Source organism: Corylus avellana, chromosome ca2 (genome assembly GCF_901000735.1).
Source record: "Corylus avellana chromosome ca2, CavTom2PMs-1.0".
Lineage (NCBI taxonomy): Eukaryota > Viridiplantae > Streptophyta > Magnoliopsida > Fagales > Betulaceae > Corylus > Corylus avellana.
The window spans coordinates 8,637,497-8,658,461 of NC_081542.1; the positions used below are offsets into that span (position 1 = coordinate 8,637,497).

At 38.6% G+C, this 20,965-nt stretch overlaps 1 protein-coding gene across 3 annotated transcripts in view; it reads left to right on the plus strand.

Moving 5' to 3' along the window:
- LOC132168862 (uncharacterized) overlaps positions 1-20,933 on the plus strand; it is a 23,693-nt gene extending 2,760 nt beyond the window's left edge. The window contains exons 2-11 of one of the 3 annotated variants that reach the window (XM_059579931.1): positions 6,055-6,396; positions 6,475-6,780; positions 8,842-8,952; positions 11,106-11,196; positions 17,169-17,237; positions 17,765-17,842; positions 18,846-18,932; positions 19,519-19,569; positions 20,303-20,539; positions 20,630-20,933. In XM_059579931.1, the coding sequence (XP_059435914.1) occupies positions 6,305-6,396; positions 6,475-6,780; positions 8,842-8,952; positions 11,106-11,196; positions 17,169-17,237; positions 17,765-17,842; positions 18,846-18,932; positions 19,519-19,569; positions 20,303-20,539; positions 20,630-20,764 (1,257 nt within the window). In that variant the 5' untranslated portion in view covers positions 6,055-6,304 and the 3' untranslated portion in view covers positions 20,765-20,933. Of the gene's footprint in view, positions 1-5,531; positions 6,397-6,474; positions 6,781-8,841; positions 8,953-11,105; positions 11,197-17,168; positions 17,238-17,764; positions 17,843-18,845; positions 18,933-19,518; positions 19,570-20,302; positions 20,540-20,629 lie in introns of those variants that run through there. The other 2 variants (XM_059579932.1, XM_059579930.1) reach the window with 2 other exon arrangements.
- Positions 20,934-20,965: the final 32 nt, after the last annotated feature.

Below are 20,965 nucleotides of genomic sequence, written 5' to 3' on the forward strand. Positions count from 1 at the left end.
CGGAATAAAAGGAAAGTAGAGGGGAGCTGTTCCCAGGAATTCTGTCGGGGGGAGGCAAGCAGTACGAATCCGCAATTATTTGGGGGAAAAAATGGAGTGGAATGTATGCCGGCAATGGAGCCTTTAGGGACTAGCTATAGCTTGGAAGAGGAAAGTATTTCAGATTCTGTTGGGCTGGAGGAGTTAGGGCCAGGTTTGATGCCTTCAAGTTGGGTAGTTAAAAATTGCCTTAATTTCTGCCCTAAAATTGGTATTTCAGATGAAGGGAAGACAGGGGAGTTGGAGCTGTTGTTCAACTCTATTGAAGCTTCTAGGATTCAGGGTGGTGCTGATTTGGGAGGCCTCTTTGCCTATGTTCCAGCCCCAACAGGATTAAAGGAGCGCAAGGATGGTGAGAGGGGCACGTTGGTGGATCATGAAGCTTAATATCGTAGCATGGAATGTGAGAGGGTTGAATGCCCTCAAAAAAAGGTTGCGTATTAGGGGTTTATTGAAAGAGTGGAAAGTAGGTGTAGTATGTTTGATTGAGACGAAGATGGAGGATATTTCCCGAGAGGTGGTTCATAGTCTTTGGGGAGGCCAACATGTAGGATGGAAGTTTAAAGGGTCGAATGGTTTGTCGGGGGGGATGTTATTGATGTGGGATAGGAGGGTGGTGGAGTGTAAGGAGGAGTATGTGGGGCATTTCTCCTTGGCTTGCTCTTTTCAAAATGTGGAGGATAATTGGGAGTGGGCTTTTGGGGGGGTTTATGGTCCGAATGAGGATGGGGAGAGAAGGGCTCTTTGGGAAGAGTTGGCTGGTTTGATGAATGTGTGGGAGGTTCCTTGGTGCTTTGGAGGGGATTTTAATATTGTTCGGTTCCCTAGTGAGCGCTCCAGTGTTTCTTACTATTCTACTGGCATGATGGATTTCTCGGATTTCATCTCAGAGAACAATTTGGTGGACATGCCCTTGATGGGGGGTCAATTTACGTGGTCTAATAATCAAGAAAATGAGAGCTGGTCTAGAATTGACCGTTTCTTGATTTCCTCGGATTGGGAAGATCATTACCCTGCAGTGTTACAAAGAAGACTTCAGCGCTTGATATCCGATCACTTCCCTTTATTATTGGATTGTGGGGCCCCTTGTGGAGGTAATAAGAGCTTTAAATTTCAAAATATGTGGCTTAAAGCTGAAGGCTTTGTTGATAAGGTTAGCTCTTGGTGGGGAACTTATTCATTTGAGGGTTTACCTAGTTTTGTGCTTGCAAAAAAATTGAAATCTCTCAAATTGGATTTGAAAAAGTGGAATGAGGAGGAGTTTGGGGACATTGGGAGAAAGAAAAAGGAGCTATTGGGAGGTATTCAAGAGTTGGATGAATTGGCAGAGGAAAGAGGGTTAGCACAGGAGGAAAAGGTCCGAAAGGTGGATATGGTGAAAGAATTGGAGAACACCTTGCTTTGTGAAGAAATCCATTGGCGTCAAAAATCGAGAACTTTGTGGCTCAAGGAGGGGGACCGCAATACTCGTTTCTTTCACAAGATGGCAAACTCTCACCGCAGGTACAATCGTGTGGAAGAGTTGCGTATTAATGGTGTTCTTTCCGATGATCCAGCTGAGGTAAAAGCTCACATTGTGAGTTATTATCAAAGCTTATACACGGAACAAAGCACGTGGCGACCTAGAATGGACAACCAGCCTTTTTTGTCCATAGATGAGGAGGATAATAGGTGGTTGGAAAGAGATTTTGAGGAAAAGGAAGTTTGGGAGGTGGTTAAAGGCATGGATGGTGATAAGGCTCCGGGTCCAGATGGTTTTTCCATGGCTTTTTTTCAAGCCTGCTGGGGTGTTGTCAAACATGATGTCATGGCGGTTTTTGCCGAGTTCCATCGTAGACGGCAATTGGTGAGGAGCTTGAATGCAACTTTTATTTCCTTGATCCCAAAAAAGGCAGATGCGGTGGAGATGAAGGATTTTCGGCCTATTAGTTTGGTGGGAGGGGTGTACAAAATTGTTTCTAAGGTTCTTGCTATTAGGATGAGAACTGTGTTGGGTAAGATCATATCATACTCTCAAAATGCTTTTATTGGGGGCCGCCAAATCCTAGATTCTGTCCTTATTGCAAATGAAAGTGTGGATAGTCGCATGAAGTCAGGGGTGCCCGGTGTTCTTTGCAAATTAGATTTGGAGAAGGCCTACGATCATGTGAACTGGGACTTTGTGTTGTATTTGCTGCGTAGGTGTGGGTTTGGTGAGAGGTGGAGGGCGTGGATGGAGTGGTGTATTACTTCGGTAAGATTTTCCATTCTTGTGAATGGTTCTCCGGAAGGCTTCTTTAATAGCTCAAGGGGAATTCGGCAAGGGGATCCCCTTTCTCCGTTACTTTTTGTGCTGGTTATGGAGGCCTTGAGTAAGATGGTGAATGTGTCGGTTGACCAAGGCTTTTTGACTGGTTTCTTGGTGGGAAATAGGGGGTTATCGGAGTTAGTGGTTTCTCACTCTTTATTTGCTGATGACACATTGATTTTCTGTGAAGATTCTATCGAGTAAATCCGGTATGTGCGTCTCATTCTTCTATGTTTTGAAGCTGTGTCGGGTTTGAGAGTGAATCTTGGTAAATCTAAAATTGTGGCTATTGGTGAGGTGGAGAACATAGGGGTTTTAGCTAATATTCTTGGGTGTAGTGTTGCCGACTTGCCGATGAAGTATTTGGGTCTCCCTCTTGGGGCGGGGCATAAGGATAAGGTTATGTGGAATGATGTGATCGAAAAAATGGAGCGTCAGATGGCAGGTTGGAAGAGAATGTATCTCTCTAAAGGAGGCCGTTTAACTCTCATTTAGAGTACGCTCTCTAATCTTCCGACTTACTTTTTGTCTCTGTTTCCAATTCCTATAAGTGTAGCTAAAAGACTTGAGAAAGTACAAAGAGACTTCCTATGGGGAGGGATGGGAGAAGAGCATAAGCTACATCTTGTAAATTGGGATCAAGTCTGTCGTCCCCTTCGGTATGGTGGGCTTGGCATTCGTAAGTTGCATCATTTTAATCAAGCGCTTCTGGGTAAATGGCTTTGGAGATATGCTAATGAGAGTGAGGCTCTATGGTATAAGGTCATCAAAGCTAAATATGAAGATCAGGAGGGTGGTTGGTGCACAAAGGAGGTTTCGGGTTCCCATGGTGTGGGTTTATGGAAGCACATTAGGCAAGGTTGGAATTTTTTTGCCAAAGGTATTCATTATGAGGTGGGGGTGGGTTCAAAAGTTCGTTTTTGGCATGATATATGGTGTGGGGACTCCCTTTTGAAGCATGCTTTCCCGTCTTTGTACAGCATAGCCAGACATAAAGAAGCTTGGGTGAAGGATAACTTTATTTGGAGGAATGGGGTTGTCGAATGGAATGTCATTTTTGTGAGGTCGGTTCAGGATTGGGAGATGGATTTGATTTCCTCCTTTCTTGACCGGTTGTATTCGTACAAGATATCCTTAGGTTCTATGGATTGTATTCGATGGTCTTCGTCTAAGAAAGGCAATTTCGAGGTTAAGTCCCTCTTCAAGGCCTTGTCCAAATGTGATCATGAATTGTTTCCTTGGAAGAGCATTTGGCGGACAAAGGTGCCATTGCGAGTGGCTTTTTTCGGGTGGACCGCGGCCTTAGGCAAAATTTTGACTCACGACACCCTGCGGAAGAGGAACATAGTGGTAGTGGAATGGTGTTGTATGTGCAAGAAGAATGGAGAGTCGGTTGATCATCTTCTTCTCCATTGCGAGATTGCAAGTGTTCTTTGGCATACTATTTTTGATCGGTTTGGGCTGTTTTGGGTCATGCCTTGCAAGGTGAGGGGCTTGTTCGAATGTTGGTGGTCAGGAGGAAGTTCTCGAAGCGCGGTAGTGTGGAAGATGATCCCTTTGTGTCTTATGTGGTGTATTTGGAATGAAAGGAATGCTAGATGCTTTGAAAACTCCACTAGGACTATAGAGGAATTGACTCATTTTTTCTTCTTTACTTTGTATTCCTGGACGGCCGCTTGGCTAGCTCCTATAGGAATTAGCTACTCTGATTTTCTTGTTCATTTTTCTCCCTCTTAGGCGCTCTCTTGTATACTTCCCGTGTATATGGGTTGCGCCCCTCTGCGCTCTTTTATATCATATTTACTTATCAAAAAAAAAAAAAAAGATTCAAGAGCCAAATATAGGGGGAACACAAAATGATCAAACTACAGAATGTGTCCACTCATGACAGAAACAAAGAAAGATTTATTCTTCGGCAGTAACAACACTAATCTCACCCTTCTCCAACAAGTCATAAAATTGCCACACTTTCCTCTGTTCATTCCAGTGATGCATTTTCCAGAGGCCACCAGCAGCCAAACCAAGTGCCAACCCAATGCATAACTCCTTTACAACACTTGGTCCTTTCAAGGTGGCATGAGCAACCCTAGAGCCAGCCATTGTGCTTCTTTAGTAGAAAGCTTGTAAAGTCTGCAAGTAGAGACGACGGGCCATTTTCATTATTTTCTTTTTAAGAGGCACAAAAGTAAAATCAACAAGCCAATCAATTAAAATAACCAAACAATATTTCCAAAGGATAAGTAAATGCCAGATTACAACTGTTATTACAAATTAATATTGTCATATTAGTTCAAACACCCAGTAAGTGAATTTGTTACAGAGTATATTACCGATCGACACGAGTCTTACTGCAGCTAGGGGCGAAACTACATTGTGAAGCCCCCAAGCCTCAACGCGTTCCCCATATATATATATATAACCCTTTCAAAATCAAAATTTTACTGCCCAAAAAAGTTCTTTTTGGTTTTGTCCCCTGCACCTAAAATTCTAGTTCCACCCTTGATATGCAGCCTATGAAAGAACAAGGACAAGCTAGTTATTGCAACTTCAATATTGTGAAAATCTTGATTATCATATGCTGCTAGAATCAAATATTAATTGCAACCTGACAGCTTCATACTCATGCAATGAGTTGCACGGTTAGACATTCAATTTGTTTATAAGAAAGCAAAGATCAGTGGGCAAACTTCTAATAACCTTTAGGTATCATCACTGGTTCATCATACATTAATGTTCACTTTAAATTCCAAATCTGTTCTTGTCCAATTATCAGTCTCAAGAAAACATATACTTTCCTACTCCAAAACCGCACATTTGACACCTAAAAAGGCCATAAAGTACAATTAAATGTCAATGCCCAGGTTCAGTGGAAAGAGAAAACTTTCCTATAACACTAAAATTGCATCAATACAATAATACATATAATCTCCAACAAGAAGTTCCAAATTTTATAACGATGCTTTATCTTACCGCAGCACAAGCACTCCCCACCAAAAACAAATATTCACTACCCAATCAAACATAGAACTAAAAAACAATAAAACCACCAAAACTGCCAGCTTTCTCGGCATCCAACCAAACAAAAACACATCAAAGACACAGAGGCCGAGAAAACAAAACCAAAACCCTAATCAGAAGAAAAAAAATCAATAATAAAAAGATCTAACAGGGGGATTTGAGTTTATAAGGAAGAAGACACACCAGGATGAGATCGAAGGGGGTGGCCTGGTCGACCTTGACGAACTCGGCGTCCCAGGCCTTGAGGTCGTCGTCGGAGGCGGAGCGTTCTTCGGACGCGGCGGCTGCTTTGGGAGTCTCGACGTGCTTCTTGCAGTACTCGGTGGCCGAAGACGTCGCCGGAGTGAGAGAGACAGAGACGGAACCTTGCGCCGGAGGAGAAAGAGGATGAGCGCGGGAGGGGGAGGGGGAGCGAGAGACTGAGAGGAATTTTGGATCTGAAAGGGGAAAAGACAGCGTGAATGGTTTAAAATTCAAACTTTTATTTTTTTATTATTTTTAAATGCCATGTAGGAGAGAAGTTGGTTTTAAGTTGGGTTTGTGTTGTGCCTTTAACATTTTCCATATACAAAATGCATTTTTGAGCTGAACAGTTAACCGCTACATGTAGCGGTACTGTTCACCACGTATTTGTCTTTTCTTCTCTCTCTTCTCCCGAAACTTTCTTCTTTTTTCCCACTTTATTTCTTCCATTACATGTTGCGATTCAGGCCCACGTGATCGCCGTTCACCATCCTCATCCCCACCATGTTCCGGTTCAGTACCACTGTACAAGCCTCATCCTGATCCCCGTTTGGTTAACCATTTTGCATAAAAATTTAGATAAACCAATGTAAATCCTCTAAAAAGTCCTGCACTTTTCCTGACACTTTCTCCGCAGCCAAACAGAAATCAGATTCCTCTCGAAACCTTCCTCCACACCGTTATACAGCGTAAGCAACCAAGCCAAACAAAAAAATCATGAAAGAAGAAGAAAAAGAATCATATTCGGAATCAAAATCCGCGGATCTCTTGCACCAATTCGAACAGATCCTTGAATCCAACCCTCTTATGTAAGTTCATGGAGCTATGATTTTCATATCTTTTTGTATGTCTATATATATAATTCCTATATATGTTTTCGTGTGCAGTGATGAAGTGGGTTTTATACACCCATCCCAATTTGCGAAGCTAACTGAAGAGGCAGGCGATGATATCGCTACTCCGTCTTCAGATGATGCAACCTTTTGGAGCAGAGATCACAAGCTCGGCGTCTCGACACAGGTTCTTTTGCCGTTGTACAATGCGGCTAAGCATGCGTTTATGGCTGCAATAGGAGAGTATAAGAGACTCGGCGACGACGTCGTATCTGATGACAGAGTGGAGAGTGAAGTGATGATGCATAGTAGGGCTCTCTTATTGCTCAGCTCCGATTTCGGCACTGCCTGGAATTCCAGGTCTTTCTCTGGACACTACTTTGCTACATAGTTAAAATTAGTCGCAATATGTTACAATCCCAAATCCCAAATTCCCATAGGTTAAGTGCAATATATAAGCTGTTGAACACTCTTTCATTGCAAGCCGTTTTTCAAGGTGAGTTCCTAAAGTTTATTATAAATAGTATCAAAGAGGGACCAGGTTACGGTCAGATGGGGCGATCATTTGGTTAGATTAAGATGTCTTAATATTATGTATGGCATAATACATAATATTAAGTTATTGAATGATGATAAATGACTGAAGTTGCCAAAAGAAAAATGGCTACCACGTAGTTAGTGTCAATAGAGTTGGTTGTCGTGGACGTCCGATTCGGGAGTGTAGTGGAATAGTAAGATCCCTAATGTTCCATGTTGGTTAAGCGCAATCTTAACCATGCGTATATAAGCTTTTAGGCACCATTCCCTTGCATGCCAGTTTTTAAGGGTGGGATCTACCTAAGGTTTGTTATATAATAATAGAGACAGGTATGGGACCGTGGTTTACTCTGCTGGGGTGGGTCTGATAGGCCCTGCCTTGGAGAGGTTCCCCGACATAAAAAAAAAAAAAATAATAATAATAGAAACAGTTTTTGTGTTTTGGTAATTCTGTTCATAGGTTTTAGGTAGCGTTGGCTTGTAATTCAAGAAGCGATGCTCAAATTCTCACAAAATTTATATTTGTAAGTGACCATTCCTGGGGATTTTTATCAAATTGTATAAAAAAATAATAGCTGTTTCACAAATATTGCATGAGTTTCCGAGCTAGTGAGTTAGCAGCAAATATTCTAACTTTAGGGACCTGATATTATACAGCCTTGTGTTTTTTTTTTTTAACTCAAAATTTACACAATGCTGATTGGTACTTCTCCAATTAAAAGCATACTGATATTTTTCATTTCAGTTCGAGTTGAGTGAATTCCAGGTTCTTTAATAAGTGCATCGATCATAATTCATATGGTTATGCCCCCACCCTGACTATTCGAGTTACTAGCTATTCAAGATGTAGAAAGTTGTATTCACCTATCATTGTCAAGATGATATAATTTGCAAACGGTAGACTGGTTTTTCATCACCTTTAGTGGTTTTCTTGTATACATTCCATGTACTAGTGCACACTCCTTTTAAGGCAGAGGCTTTAGACCCAGTAATGTAACTTTTTATAACCGAAACGTGGATGACCGCTCACAGAACAGTTCATGCCTCACATTAAACTGTGTAGGATTCAAGGCAGAGGCGGGTCTATCTACAACAAGCCGACTGCAGGACACATCCCTGCCCTTGCAGAACTTTGAAGTGTGTGCATGTTTTATTCTAGGGAAACTATACAACCTCCTCAATCTACCTTGTGATTTGCAATGTCCCCTCAATCTACCAATTTTGTTAATGTACCCTACCATTCTACCATTGGGGTTACAATGTTCGTCCCCTGTTAACAATTTCTGCCAAGTTAGGTAACAAAAATGACCATTACACCGACATATTTTAAATTACAATTATACGCTTAACTTAAAAAAAAGTTGGATCTGTACAGACCCGCACGTGACCCGCACAGAGTCATTGATGAGCATAGGTTTTTGGTTTTTTTATTTTTATTTATTTTTTTCTAAATTGTTTTGCATATTTTTTGTTTTTTTCTTCTTTTTGCTTCTATTTTATTTTATTTTTTATATATATATTTTTTTCTGAATTTTGTTTGCTTTCTTTTAGTTTTGTTCCTGGATTTCTTTTTGCCTCTTTTTGTTTTTGTTTTTGTTTTTTTCAGAAATTTGGGCCTTTTTCTGATTTTTGTATTTAACTTTTCATGCAAAATGTCCATTATACCCACCCTTCATTAGGATTTAACAGAAAATTTTAATGGAAGGGGACATTGCAACCATAATGGTAGATTGGTAGGTATATAAACAAAATTGGTAGATTTGAGGGGGCCAAGTGTAGTTTCCCATTCATTTTATGTCTTTTGGCATTAAGTCATTGAAGAACTTTTGTATTGCTGCCATTTTTAATCCTTACACCTATTCCGGTCTCATATGCATTATGCAGGAAGCTAGTTCTGTCCAAGAAGCAGCACCTCTCAAAATTCATGGATGAACTTCTGTTGTCAGAACTTGTTCTTTCATATTCACCCAAAAGTGATCATGCTTGGAGCCATAGGTAACATAGTTTTAATGGTTTTTTATTATTTTTATGAAGCACAATATTGATACCAGTTGGTTTATGTAGCATTAAGGAATAGCATTATTAACTTGATGAAATCTTTCTTTTTGTTCTTTCATTGGCTCCTTGCTTGATATGTATCATTCATGTTTATGATTCTTGACCTGGATAAAATTTTAATTGTTACTCGCATTCCTATCTAATATTTATTATTGTAACAACTCGCTCTAAAATGATATGATATTGTTCGCTTTGGGCCAAACCTGCACAGTTTTATTTTATTGGGTTTATCCCAAATGGCCTCATACCATTTAGAGAGAGTATGCTCTATATAAGCACATCTATTTTCTCACACCCAGGCGATGTGGGGCGCCACAATCACCCCCTCTTGGGACCCAGCTTCCTTGCTGGCGACCCTCATGAGCTTGTGCACCCTCCCCTCATCTTAAGCTGGGCTTCAGCTCTGATACCATATATAACAGTCTGCTCCAAGTGGTATGATATTGTCCATTTTGGGCTTTATCCCGCGTGGTTTTATTATTGAGTTTACCACTAAAAGCCTTATACCATTTATAGAGAACATGCTTTGAATAAGTACATCCCATTTTCCACACCCATGCGATATAGGTCGTCACAATCTTGTAACGATCTAAGGAAAAGTGCTAACTACATTTTTTTTTTTTTGATAAGTAATGTAGTGAAAGAAATGCTAGATGTTTTGAAAATTCCACTAAGACTATAGAGGAATTGACTCATTTCTTCTTCTTTACTCTTTACTCTTGGACGGCCGCTTGGCTAGTTCCTTTAGTGATTAGTTTCTCTGATTTTCTTTTTCATTTCTCCCCCTCCTAGGCGCTCTCTGTTTATACTTCCCGTGTATGTGGGTTGCGCCCCTCTGCGCTTTTTTTTATATATCATTATTACTTATCAAAAAAATGTAGTATATATCAAAAGCGCTAGCTACATTTGTGTTATCACTCCAAAAAAACTAGTCAATTTGGAACTTCCCTAGAATCTATTATAAAGCTATTATAAAGCATAATTTCACCTAGTAACTAGGTAATGTGGGACAACACTCATAACTATCTTTATAAATCATCCATTTTTTTTTTTTTTTTTTTGGACATGTCCACACAAGGGAAGGGGGAGGGGAATTCGAACTAGTGACTTCCGTTTCATGAGGCGTTGTTCACAGCCGATTGAGCTACCCCTTGGGGACCTAAATCATCCATTTTATGTAAGCTACTTCTCATTTTCTCAATATGAGACCAAGGTGTTACAAAGTCCCCCTCTTAAATTACTAACGTCCTTGTCAGGGTCACGTCATGCAGTGCTCCAGTACCACATGGCCTGGCGTTACTAGGTGGCTCTAATACCATTTGTAATGATCCAGAGAAAAGAGTTAGCCACATTTGCGCTATCACCCCAAAACGATTAGTCAATTTGGAATTTTCCGAGAATCCATTACAAAACCCAGTTTTATTTAGTAACTAGGTAATGTGAGACTTAGTACACATAGCTATTTTTGTAAACCACCCACTTTATGTGGGTTACTTCTCATCTTCCCAATATGAGACTAGGGTGTTACAAACTCTCCCTCTTAAATTCCTGACGTCCTCGTCAGGGTCACATCATGTAGTGCTTCAGTACCACATGGCCTGACGTTACTAGGTGGCTCTGTTACCATTTGTTACGACTCAGAGAAAATCGCTAACCATATCTGCGCTATCAACTCAAAAAGACTAGTCAATTTGGAGCTTCCCTAGAATCCATTAAAAAACCCAGTTTCACCTAATAACTATGTAATGTAGGCATTTGCATTGATCAAAGGCAGGGGGCTTAGGTGAGCTTAGGGTTGTTTTGGGTTTTGGGTATCAGGGTCTCTTTAGGCTTCTTTTGGGTTTTAGGGTCCTTATATGGGGATTTTTTTGTGGGTTAATTCGGGTTTTCCTATGTATTCTCACTGTGTACTTAGAGGCGTATTACGCTTTTTTTGAAATGTACAATATTACTTCTTAAAAAAAAAACTATTATGTTAGCTACTTCTCATCTTCCTAATATGGGACTGTGGTATTACAATTACTTTTTCACCTCCCTAGTGTGGCTTTAAGCAATAATACTCATTCTTATGCATATTATCAATTATGCAGGCGGTGGGTGATCAAGTCAGTCAGTGGAAAGTGTTCAACTCTACAAGAGATCGTGAGGAAAGAATCTGAACTGGTGGAAAAAATAGCTGAGGTTTAAATTACTAAGGTTCATATTTACTTTTCATTATTGAAATACTCCATTCTCATATTTGTTGTGTTCGCTTGTTCTTTCTCTTACACTTGCCTAGATCAAACAACACAGAGAAGTCCAATTTCTTTTTTTGGATTAGCACAATATCAAGTTCGCCTAGAAAATACCTAAGACATACTTAAGACGTGGATGGAAATAGAATTCATGTGTCTTTTCTTGGCCACCAAGATCCAGCTTAATTGTGTCTTCTTAAGTTCTGCTAAATCTAGTGACAAATGATAAGGTATATCTAATTGGAAATGAAACTATTAAGAAGGTTTTTTTGTTTTTTGTTTTTGTTTTTTTGTTTTTGTTTTTGTTTTTGTTTTTTTGTTTTTTTTGTTGGTGCGTTTCTTGTGTGCTCATAAACACAAGAACTGAAACAAATAGTTCTCCTTTTTTTTTTTTTTTTTCTCTTTCCTTTTCTCTAGTTTGGTTCCTCAAAATAAAACCAAACCAACCTTGCACATCATAAATGCTGCCACCTTGCCACTATCTTTGTGGCTGTTGGTTAGATATGACAAACAGCTCTGCAGCTGGTGGATAATCTAGTATTTTCAATATCCTTTGATGACAGATTATAATGTTAAGGTTGTATTTGCTATTGAAAGTGAGATCAGAAAAAATTGTAGGTTGTATTTGCTATTGAAAATGAAACAAGTAAAAGTTGGTTCCTGAATCTCTTTTTTCCTAAATTTTGTTCCTTTTTTTTTTTTTTTTTTAATTTTTTTTTTTTATAACTAAAAAAAGAGCTTTTTCATTAAGGATTTTGCATGATAAGGATTATACAACACTTGTTTATATCGCCTATCTCTTTAAAAAGTGGTATCCTGGATATGAAGGTGGAAGCCCCTGTGCAGACTTTGGATGATGGCTTCTCATTTAACATTGTGATTATGTAGGTCATCTTATTGGAGCAATGGAAGATTAATAATTTTTGTGGATATAGATAAAGTATTATAATAAATTAAATTTCTCTCTGACTTTCATGCACTAAAAAGAGTTCAAATCTACAAGACTTCTAGATAAGTCTAATACATTTTTAAATTGGTGATTTCAAATGTCTGATTCCAGTACGATCTTTGTGCAAAGGCCTACACATAAATATGGTGAAATGGGTTTCATGGTTATTGCTGCTTTATTTGTGCTAGAAAGTTAAAAGGTTTAAAGGAGGAGTAAAAGGTGTGGAATGAGCAAGTCTTTTGGGATATAAGGGTTACTAAGAGAAGGCTAATGGTCGGAGTTTTTGAGTTTAACCTGAAATAAGAAAATGAAGGTTAATCTCAGGGTGATTGAACAAAGAAGAAGAGCTAAAGACAGAATTGGAAAGGCTTAAAAAAATGTGATTGATCTCTTGGCATTAGAAATCAAGGGCTGTATGGTGGGAGACAGTAATTCTAGATTCTTCCATTGTTTAATGAATTCTCACTGAAGGGAAAATTGTATTGGCAAAATAGAGGTTGAGGACACCACTTTTTTACAGTAGAAACAGTAGAACAGGTCGTGAAGGACAAAATTTTGGGGTACTATAGCAATCTTTTTGGGGAATTGATAGAGTGGGCCCAAGGGTAGATGTTTTACGTTCTCTTTCCATTGATACAGGGATAGGGGTTGGTGAGAGAGGAGCTTTGATAAGGTGGAAGTTGAGGGGGTTCTAATGATTTGAGGGAGAATAAGGCTCCAGGTTCAGGTGAGTTTATAATGGCATTTCCTTAACATTGTTTAGGGAGTTGTGGAGAAGGATATTCTGGATCTTTTTCTGGAGTTTCATGATTCTTGAAGCTTTCAGAAGTCTTTTGATGCTTCTTTTATACTCCTGCCAAAGAAATGGGATCCAAAAGGATGAGGGATTTTCAGCCAATTTATTTATAGGAAATATATATAAGATCTAGGTGAAGGTTCTGGCTAATAAGATTAAAAAAACTGTGTTGTGAAAGTTAGCTTTAGAATACCAAAATGCTTTTGTGAAGGGAGAAATATATAAACTGTGTTCTCCTACGTTATCAAAAAAAAAAAAAAAAAAAAAAAAGGCTAAACTCTTGTACACGAAAAGTATACAAGAGATGCAACCACCGTAATGGTGTTGAAAATCTAAAAAGTTAAAAAAATTTACAAAATCTAATGAATGTCTTAACAGCAAAATCAGGGATTGAGCGTAATCAATTATTTGTAAGCTAGATATTCAAAAGGTATATAACGATGTGAATAGGGATGGGCTTAGTTACTCATTTGTTCAATTTGGGTCTACTTTATTATGGTTATGGAGATCCTCAATTAGATTCTTATGACAATATTAGAGGGTGGTTGTAACACTTCCAAATTATATTACCCTTTGGACATAATTTGGAACACTACTATTATGCCTTACTAACATAATTGCAGTAGAATTTGACTTTTTTTTTTTTGCTGTAAACTAACATCATCAAATACTTATATTTTAACCAAAGCATCTAAGCTAAATACTGTCACATAATTGTCATCAACATAAGAGGACTAATGGTGGGTACTCGAAGTGGTCTTGCCTTAGAGGAGTTCCCCATAAAAAAAAAAAAAAGGGACTATTTTTTACGAAGAAGTGAGAAGTGAGTTGGAGGCAAAATTTAAGGGCTCTTTGGTTGAGAGAGGGGAGGTAAGAATGCCAAATTTTTTCATTTGGTGGCTAATTTGAACAGAATAAACAATACCATTGATTCCTTAGTTATTAATGGCTCCATTTCTTCAAATTGTTCAAAAACTAGGGAGCATTTTGTGTAGTTTTACACTAGCCTTTATTCATAATAATTTGGTTGGTGGCCCAAATTGGATGGTCTTCATTTTAATTTTATTGATGCTGAAGAGGCTATGTGGATGGATAGAGCTTTTGAGGAGAGTGGGGTCTTTTAGATGGTGAAAGCTTTGAATGGTCATAAGGCCCTAGGCCGTGATGGTTTTTCTCTGTGGCTTTCTTCTTCTAGTCTTGTTAGGAAGTTCTTAAAGAAGATATCATAAATGTTTTTCACGAGTGTCATGCTTGGGGTAAGTTTGAAAGGAGCTTCAACGCTACTTTTATTTCCCAAGAAAGTTAGGGCTATGGATATTAAGCATTTTCGACCCATTAGTCTTGTAGGTGGCGTGTATAAAATCATCTCATAACTCCTTGCTATCAGACTGAAAAATAGTGTTGGATAAGGTTATTTCCAGGTATCAGAATGCTTTCATACAAATCTTAGATTCAGCCCTTGTTGCTAATGAATGCCTTAACAGTCGTATCAGATCAGAGGATCTGATGTGCTTTGTAAATTGGACTTAGAGAAGGCGTATGACCATGTTAATTGAGGTTTCTTGTTGTATACGTTGAGGAGATGTGGTTTTGGGGAGAAATGTCGCGAATGGATAACTTATTGGATTTGTGGTGCGTTCCTCTGTTTTGATTAATGGATCTCCTACTAGTCTTTTTAGTAGCTCTCATGGCCTAAGACAAAGATCCTTTATCCTCTTTATTGTTTGTTGTTATCATGGAGGCTTTGAGTAGAATGCTATCCGCCACTATGGATAGGGGGCTTTTATCAGGTTTTTCAGTGGGGTTGAGGAATAATGATGAGCTCCTTGTGTCTCATTGTTTATTTGTGGACAATGCTTTGATCTTTTATGGTAGATCCAGATCATCTCGGTCATTTGTGTTGTCTCTTCTTATAGTTCGAAGTTGGCTTAGAGTTAAAGATTAACTTATCTAAATCAGAGTTGGTCCTTCTTGGTGTGGTGGGGATATTGGTGGTTTGGCTTGTATTCTTGGTTGTGGGGTGTTTTCTTTGCCTATGAAGTATTTGGGCCTTCTGTTGGGGCTTTGTATAACGCAAAATCGAAATGGGATGATGTTATTGAGAAGATGGAATGTCGTTTGGCGAGTTGGAAGAGGCTTTATTTGTCTAAGGGTGGTAGGTTGACACTGATTAAAAGCACTCTCTCCAATTTGCCAACTTATTATATGTCCCTTTTGCTTATCCCCATTGGTGTTGCCAACCATATTGAGAAACTTCAATGGGATTTTTAATGGGTGGAGTCAGTGACGAGTTTAAATTCCATCTAATCAGTTGGTCTAAGACTTGTATGCCTTTTTCCTTGGGTGGTTTTGGGGTTAGAAAATCTGGTTCTATTTAACCAAGCTCTCGGAGGGAGGCCAAGTGGAGATCGGCGATGGTAGTTAAATATGACATGTGGGAAGGGTGGTGTTCCAAAGAGGTTGTTGGGTCCTTTGGTGTGGGGTATGGAAAAACAATAGGAGGTGGGGGGGTTTCTCTAGATTTGTCAAATATGAGATGAGAGATGGGTCCAGGTTCAGGTGTTGGCATGATCTATGGTGTGGGGACAAGACTCTAAAGGCAGCTTTTCTGGAGTTGTTTAGCATCACTCGCTGCAAGGAGGCTTTGGTGGCAGATTATGTGCAGTTTTCTGATGATGTTCAAATCTCTTTAGGTTTGGGTGGCGGCTTACAACAATTCTCGTTTTCTAGTTTCTTAGAATTTATGGATTTGTGTTATTCTTCTACCTAATTCGGACTTCTCTTGTATACTTCCTAGTATACTCGGGTTGTGCCCCTTTACACTTTTTAAGAATATTAATTATAATAATTATTGAATTAATGATATTAATTTTTTTTGATAAGTAATCAATAGACTTTATTAAAAGCGTAAGGCGTCCCAACGTACACTAAAAGTATACAAAGAGGATCACCTAACTAGAAGGGGAAAAACGTACAAGAAAATCATCATAGCTAATCGACATCGGAAAAACAACGCAACAGTCCAAAGATACAAAGTATGGAAACAATTGGATAAAATGTCATCAAAGGACCTCTCCACATCCTCAAAGCACCTATTATTTCTCTCTCTCCATAAACACCAAAAAAAAAAAAGTAGGCACCATCTTCCTGACTGCTGCACTCCCCCCCTCCCTAAAGACCACCAACAAGCTAGCAACTCGAAAACCCGACCCGACATCACCCACGATAACCCAAAACGACCAAAAAAGGCACTCCACAAAGCCGACGCAACCTCACAATGAAGAAGAAGATGATCCACCGTCTCCTCACTCTTCTTGCACATACAATATCTGTTCACCACAATCACATTTCGCTTTCTGAGGTTATCTAAGGTTAGAATTTTGCCCCAAGCCGCCGACCACACAAAGAAAGCTGCTCTTGGAGGAGCCTGTGTCCGCCACACACTCTTCCAGGGAAACTTCCTCCCTTCCAAGTGCGCCAAAGAGAAAAAGAGAGACTTGACCTTGAAAGTTCCTCTTTTGGAGGAATTCCACCATAATCTATCTTCAAACCCTGGTCTCACTCTAATAGCATGCAGCACCTGGAAGAAGGAGGCAAAGACATCCACCTCCCAATCATGAGCCTCTCTCGAAAAACTCACATTCCACTGATTGGACTCACCTAGCATCTCCAAATTATCCGCAACTGAGGCATCCTTCGCACAAGCAGTACTAAAAAGAATCGGGAAAGCTATCTTGAGAGCTGAATCTCCACACCACCAATCATGCCAAAAGCTAACCCTAGTCCCATCCCCCTGATATTAATTATAAGATGGTCAATCATAGTATGTAGTCTTTCTAATTGACTTCTTTAATTGCATTTTTTGACCCTATGTTTTTAAGAATATTTTGCCAATGAATTTGGGCTCAAGCAACTCTTCTTATTTCCATAAGAACAAGATGTGGGGTGTGGTTGTGGATATAAGATCCATTGTGCGCATATATAAAATTACCAATAAAAAAACAGTTAACAAAATTTCTTTTGCTTTCTACAATTGTCCATATAAATTGATGGTTTAACTAATGACTTTTTGCACACCATATTGCTTTGACACATCCACCATACTAGGATGTTGACAGAGAATGTGCCAGGTAGAAAAGTAGCATTGTCTAAGTTCATTCTCTTTTCATTGCAGAGATCAAAAATGAACTACCGTGCATGGAATCACCGATGCTGGCTCGTTTCCTACATGACAAGGGAACAGGTTAGTTCAACGAGTAATGATATAAGGAGGACTTGAATCCTCCTACATGTGATGTGTCTTTTAAAATTACCAATATATCAAAGTTCAATAATGATCATCTCAAATTCAATGGTGATTTTAACAGCCACATCATATTTGGGAGGACTTTAGGAGGACTCTAGTCCTTCTTATATCTTTACTCTAGTTCAACCGTTGCTTGATAGCTTCCTACATGACAATAAGAACATGCTAGATTCTCAGATTAATCTGATTGTATGAGTTCTCTAAGAGTGCTACAATACTGATTCCACATCAATTGCATTCACCTAAATACAAAAATACATGGTAAACCAGATAACTGATATTTGTATGTTAGCCTTTGATTCTAAACTAAGGTTACTGCTTCAGTTTTATAAGACTTTATCACATTACATAACTATTTTTTTTTCTGGATTAGTTTCTTGTGCTGAGAGAGAAAATAATCTTAGGAAGTATAATTCTGAGTTCCCCCATATTGTTCTTATCAACTATATGGATCTGCATGGCAGGTGCTACATGAGTTAAAGAAATCCAGAAATTGGGCGGAGTTGCATGTTGCAGATAATTGTTGCTTCCATTATCGCAGTGTGAGTATTCTTCTATGCATTTGAACTTGACACTCCGACATAATTTGTTCCCCCCCCCCCCACCATGAAAAAAATCCCCCCAAGATAAAGGTAAAAAGAAAGAAAAGAAAAAAGATGAGGATAGATCTGGTTAAATCATGCCTAGAATTTTGATATACTTTTTTTTAAGTAGCAATATGTCATTGCACGACTCTTTCTATTTGTTGCATTAGCATTTAGTTTGTCTCCCTTCCTCTTTCAATCAATGCACTTGATGCAGATAGGCTCTAGTAGACTCAGCTTTTGCTCCTGTCTAGGGGCGACGACCCCTACCTTTCTTGTAATACTCCGGGGTCCCACATTGGGAAGATGAGTAGCGCACATAAAGAGGATAATTTATAAAGACATTCATGGGTACTAAGTCGCACATTGCTTACTTATTAGGTGAAATTGAGCTTTATAAGTGATTCTAGAGAAGATCCAAATTGACTAGTTCTTTTGGGGTGAACGCATATATGGCTAGCGCTTTCTCTAGATTGTTACATTTCTCTACTATTTCTTTTAATTTATAAATTATCATGTTACTTACCTGGTTGAAGAGCCATTCACAAACATAACATGCTTATGGTTGCGGCAACTGGACTTTTAACCTTTGATGCATGTGCAATTGACTTATTGTTATAAAAATGCATCAATGCCAGAATGATGATGTTCCTAGAAAAAATGATGCTGTTGATATAATTGCTTGTCAAGTTAGTGTAGCCCATAAAATGGATTCTATAATTTTAAAGTGGAAGGAATAGTATTATCATTATAGCTGTTCTTATTTTTTTGTTCCTGGAGTGATAAAAGCACAAGACTGGACAGGGATACTAATCATAACCCCCGGGAGAGAGAGTGAGAGAGTCGTTCATGTGCTTTAATTATCTCTTTGTGGAGTAAGGCACACGAAAAATTGACATGATTATTGTGATGAGCTGGAGATTTCCATATTTACGACATTTTGATTGCTATCAATTTGCAGCGGCTAATGCTCAGGATTTTGAAAGACTCGCCCTGTAGACAAGAAAATGCGTCTTCTGATTACGTTGAAATCCATAAAGTATGGAAGGTAACAATCTTCTATAATTTCTATGGAATAACCATTTCAAATTTCTAGTAATTTTCTACAAGCAAATTTGCTCTCCATGTTCATAGTCTGTGTTTGTGTTGTTAAATGCTGATGCCTTAGGAATATCTTTAAATTAAGTAGTTTCATGATACTTCACTATCCAGTCATTTCTCTTTCTCCACACGTCAATTTAAAACATAGATCTCACATCTCTTCTTTAAATTGTAGGTTCAACTTCTTTGAATTGTATGGTTTGTGGGTTTAAATATACTAAGACGAATTATGATGCCATTTTTTTCAGCTTAAGCTTTTAGGATTAGTGGAAATGTAAGTGCATTGCTTGTGGGAGATTGCATGTGTTACAGAATGCATGAATCGAAAATGGAGCTAGGTTATGCAAATGCAATGATAAGCACCGAGTCACTTTGAAAATCCTTTCATGCCCAAGTCTGTCGATTTTGTGACTGCTTTCTAGTCACTACTGCAGTTGCATTATGTTTGTGACTTGTATATTTAAAACTATTTTTATAATGTCTCGACTATTTATACCAAGTTATTTAACGTTCTGACATTTTTGGTATGACAGGAGGAGCTTGATTGGAATGAAATGTTGATAAAGCGTTACATAGGAAGAGAGGTAAGGCCCTAACTCTAATTACCTCAGCTAAGCCTTAATCACATTAAATTGTTATTGGTTTTATGGATCTTTTCAACTAATCAGGATCTGCCGCTTGTACCCTTTTCATTCATTCTATCGCATCGCATCTAAAATCATACTCTTCCTCACTTCACTGTTTATAATGTCATTCTTCTACTACTATCTATGCTGTTTATTGGCCCCCCTTTCCCTCTTTTCACTCCTTCAATTTGTATTTAAGGCAAACAGTCATTGTGTTTTACCTTTTTTTTTTGGACTGACTACAGTTGCACATGGGGAAGAGTTGGTTATGTGAGAACCTTTGGTTATTCTGAGCTCTAAAATTGCTCTGGTTGTGCCTGGGAATAGTATATATATCTGAAAAACGAACTTGAATTTTCATGTCAGTAATTTTTGTAGAATCACAGCATTGGTAACATTGATAAGCTGTAGATACTGGAACTTTTGGAAGTGAAAAAAAGGGAAAAAGAAAAACTGGCCTTTTATATATTCCAGTGTTATATTTTCCTAGATGCTGTCATCCAGGAATTGACTGCCTAAAATCACTATAAGTATCCTTTTTGCCGTCATATCAGTTTAGCATCATGAGCCTATCTTATAGCAATACCTTTCTTCATGATTTCAGTCTGTACTTTTGTCGAGAAATTTTTTGGTTCCATTAATCTTTCTATTACTAAAGAATGTTTAACCCTTTGGATTTCTCTTTAAACAGGCACTATGGCTTCATCGCCGCTTCCTTTCTTTGTGTTGGATGAAGCAATTTGCGACTGATCTCTGCAATGCATCCTGCCATTCTCAGCAAAAAACCAGCATCAGTAGTGTCTTTGGTTCCTTTGTTGATAATGAGTTACGTCTCCTGGACTCCTGCTCAACTGTTCTGAACAATGACTTTGACGATTTCCAAGCACAAGCCACGTTGTCTGCTACTTACATATTGTGGTTGACAAAGGTAATAGCAATTTTTTTTTTTCTTTTGTTCTTTTTAATATCCCATTTTGTAACTTCGGTGGGATGCTTAGATTTCCTTTATGTACTTCAGCAAATCCCTGAGTTTCAGTCTGAACTCCAAGAGAAGAAGCTTACAGCAGGAAATCTGAAGAGTATGTTGAGTAAGATGTGCCCAGAAAAGGCCGGCCTTTGGGATTCTTTGATGGGGCTAGATCGAAACGTCTGATCAGTTTGCGTGGAAGTGAACTTATTTTTTCCTCTTTTTTTTCCTCCTATTATGAGATTTACTGTACTTTTTTTTAAAAAAAAAAAATTTATAGGATAATATTACACTTACTAAATTTTATTTCCAAAAGATAATTTTCAAATGATATATCACAATTTCATGAGATTTATTATTTTGAGAAACGTACCACCTCCCATCAAG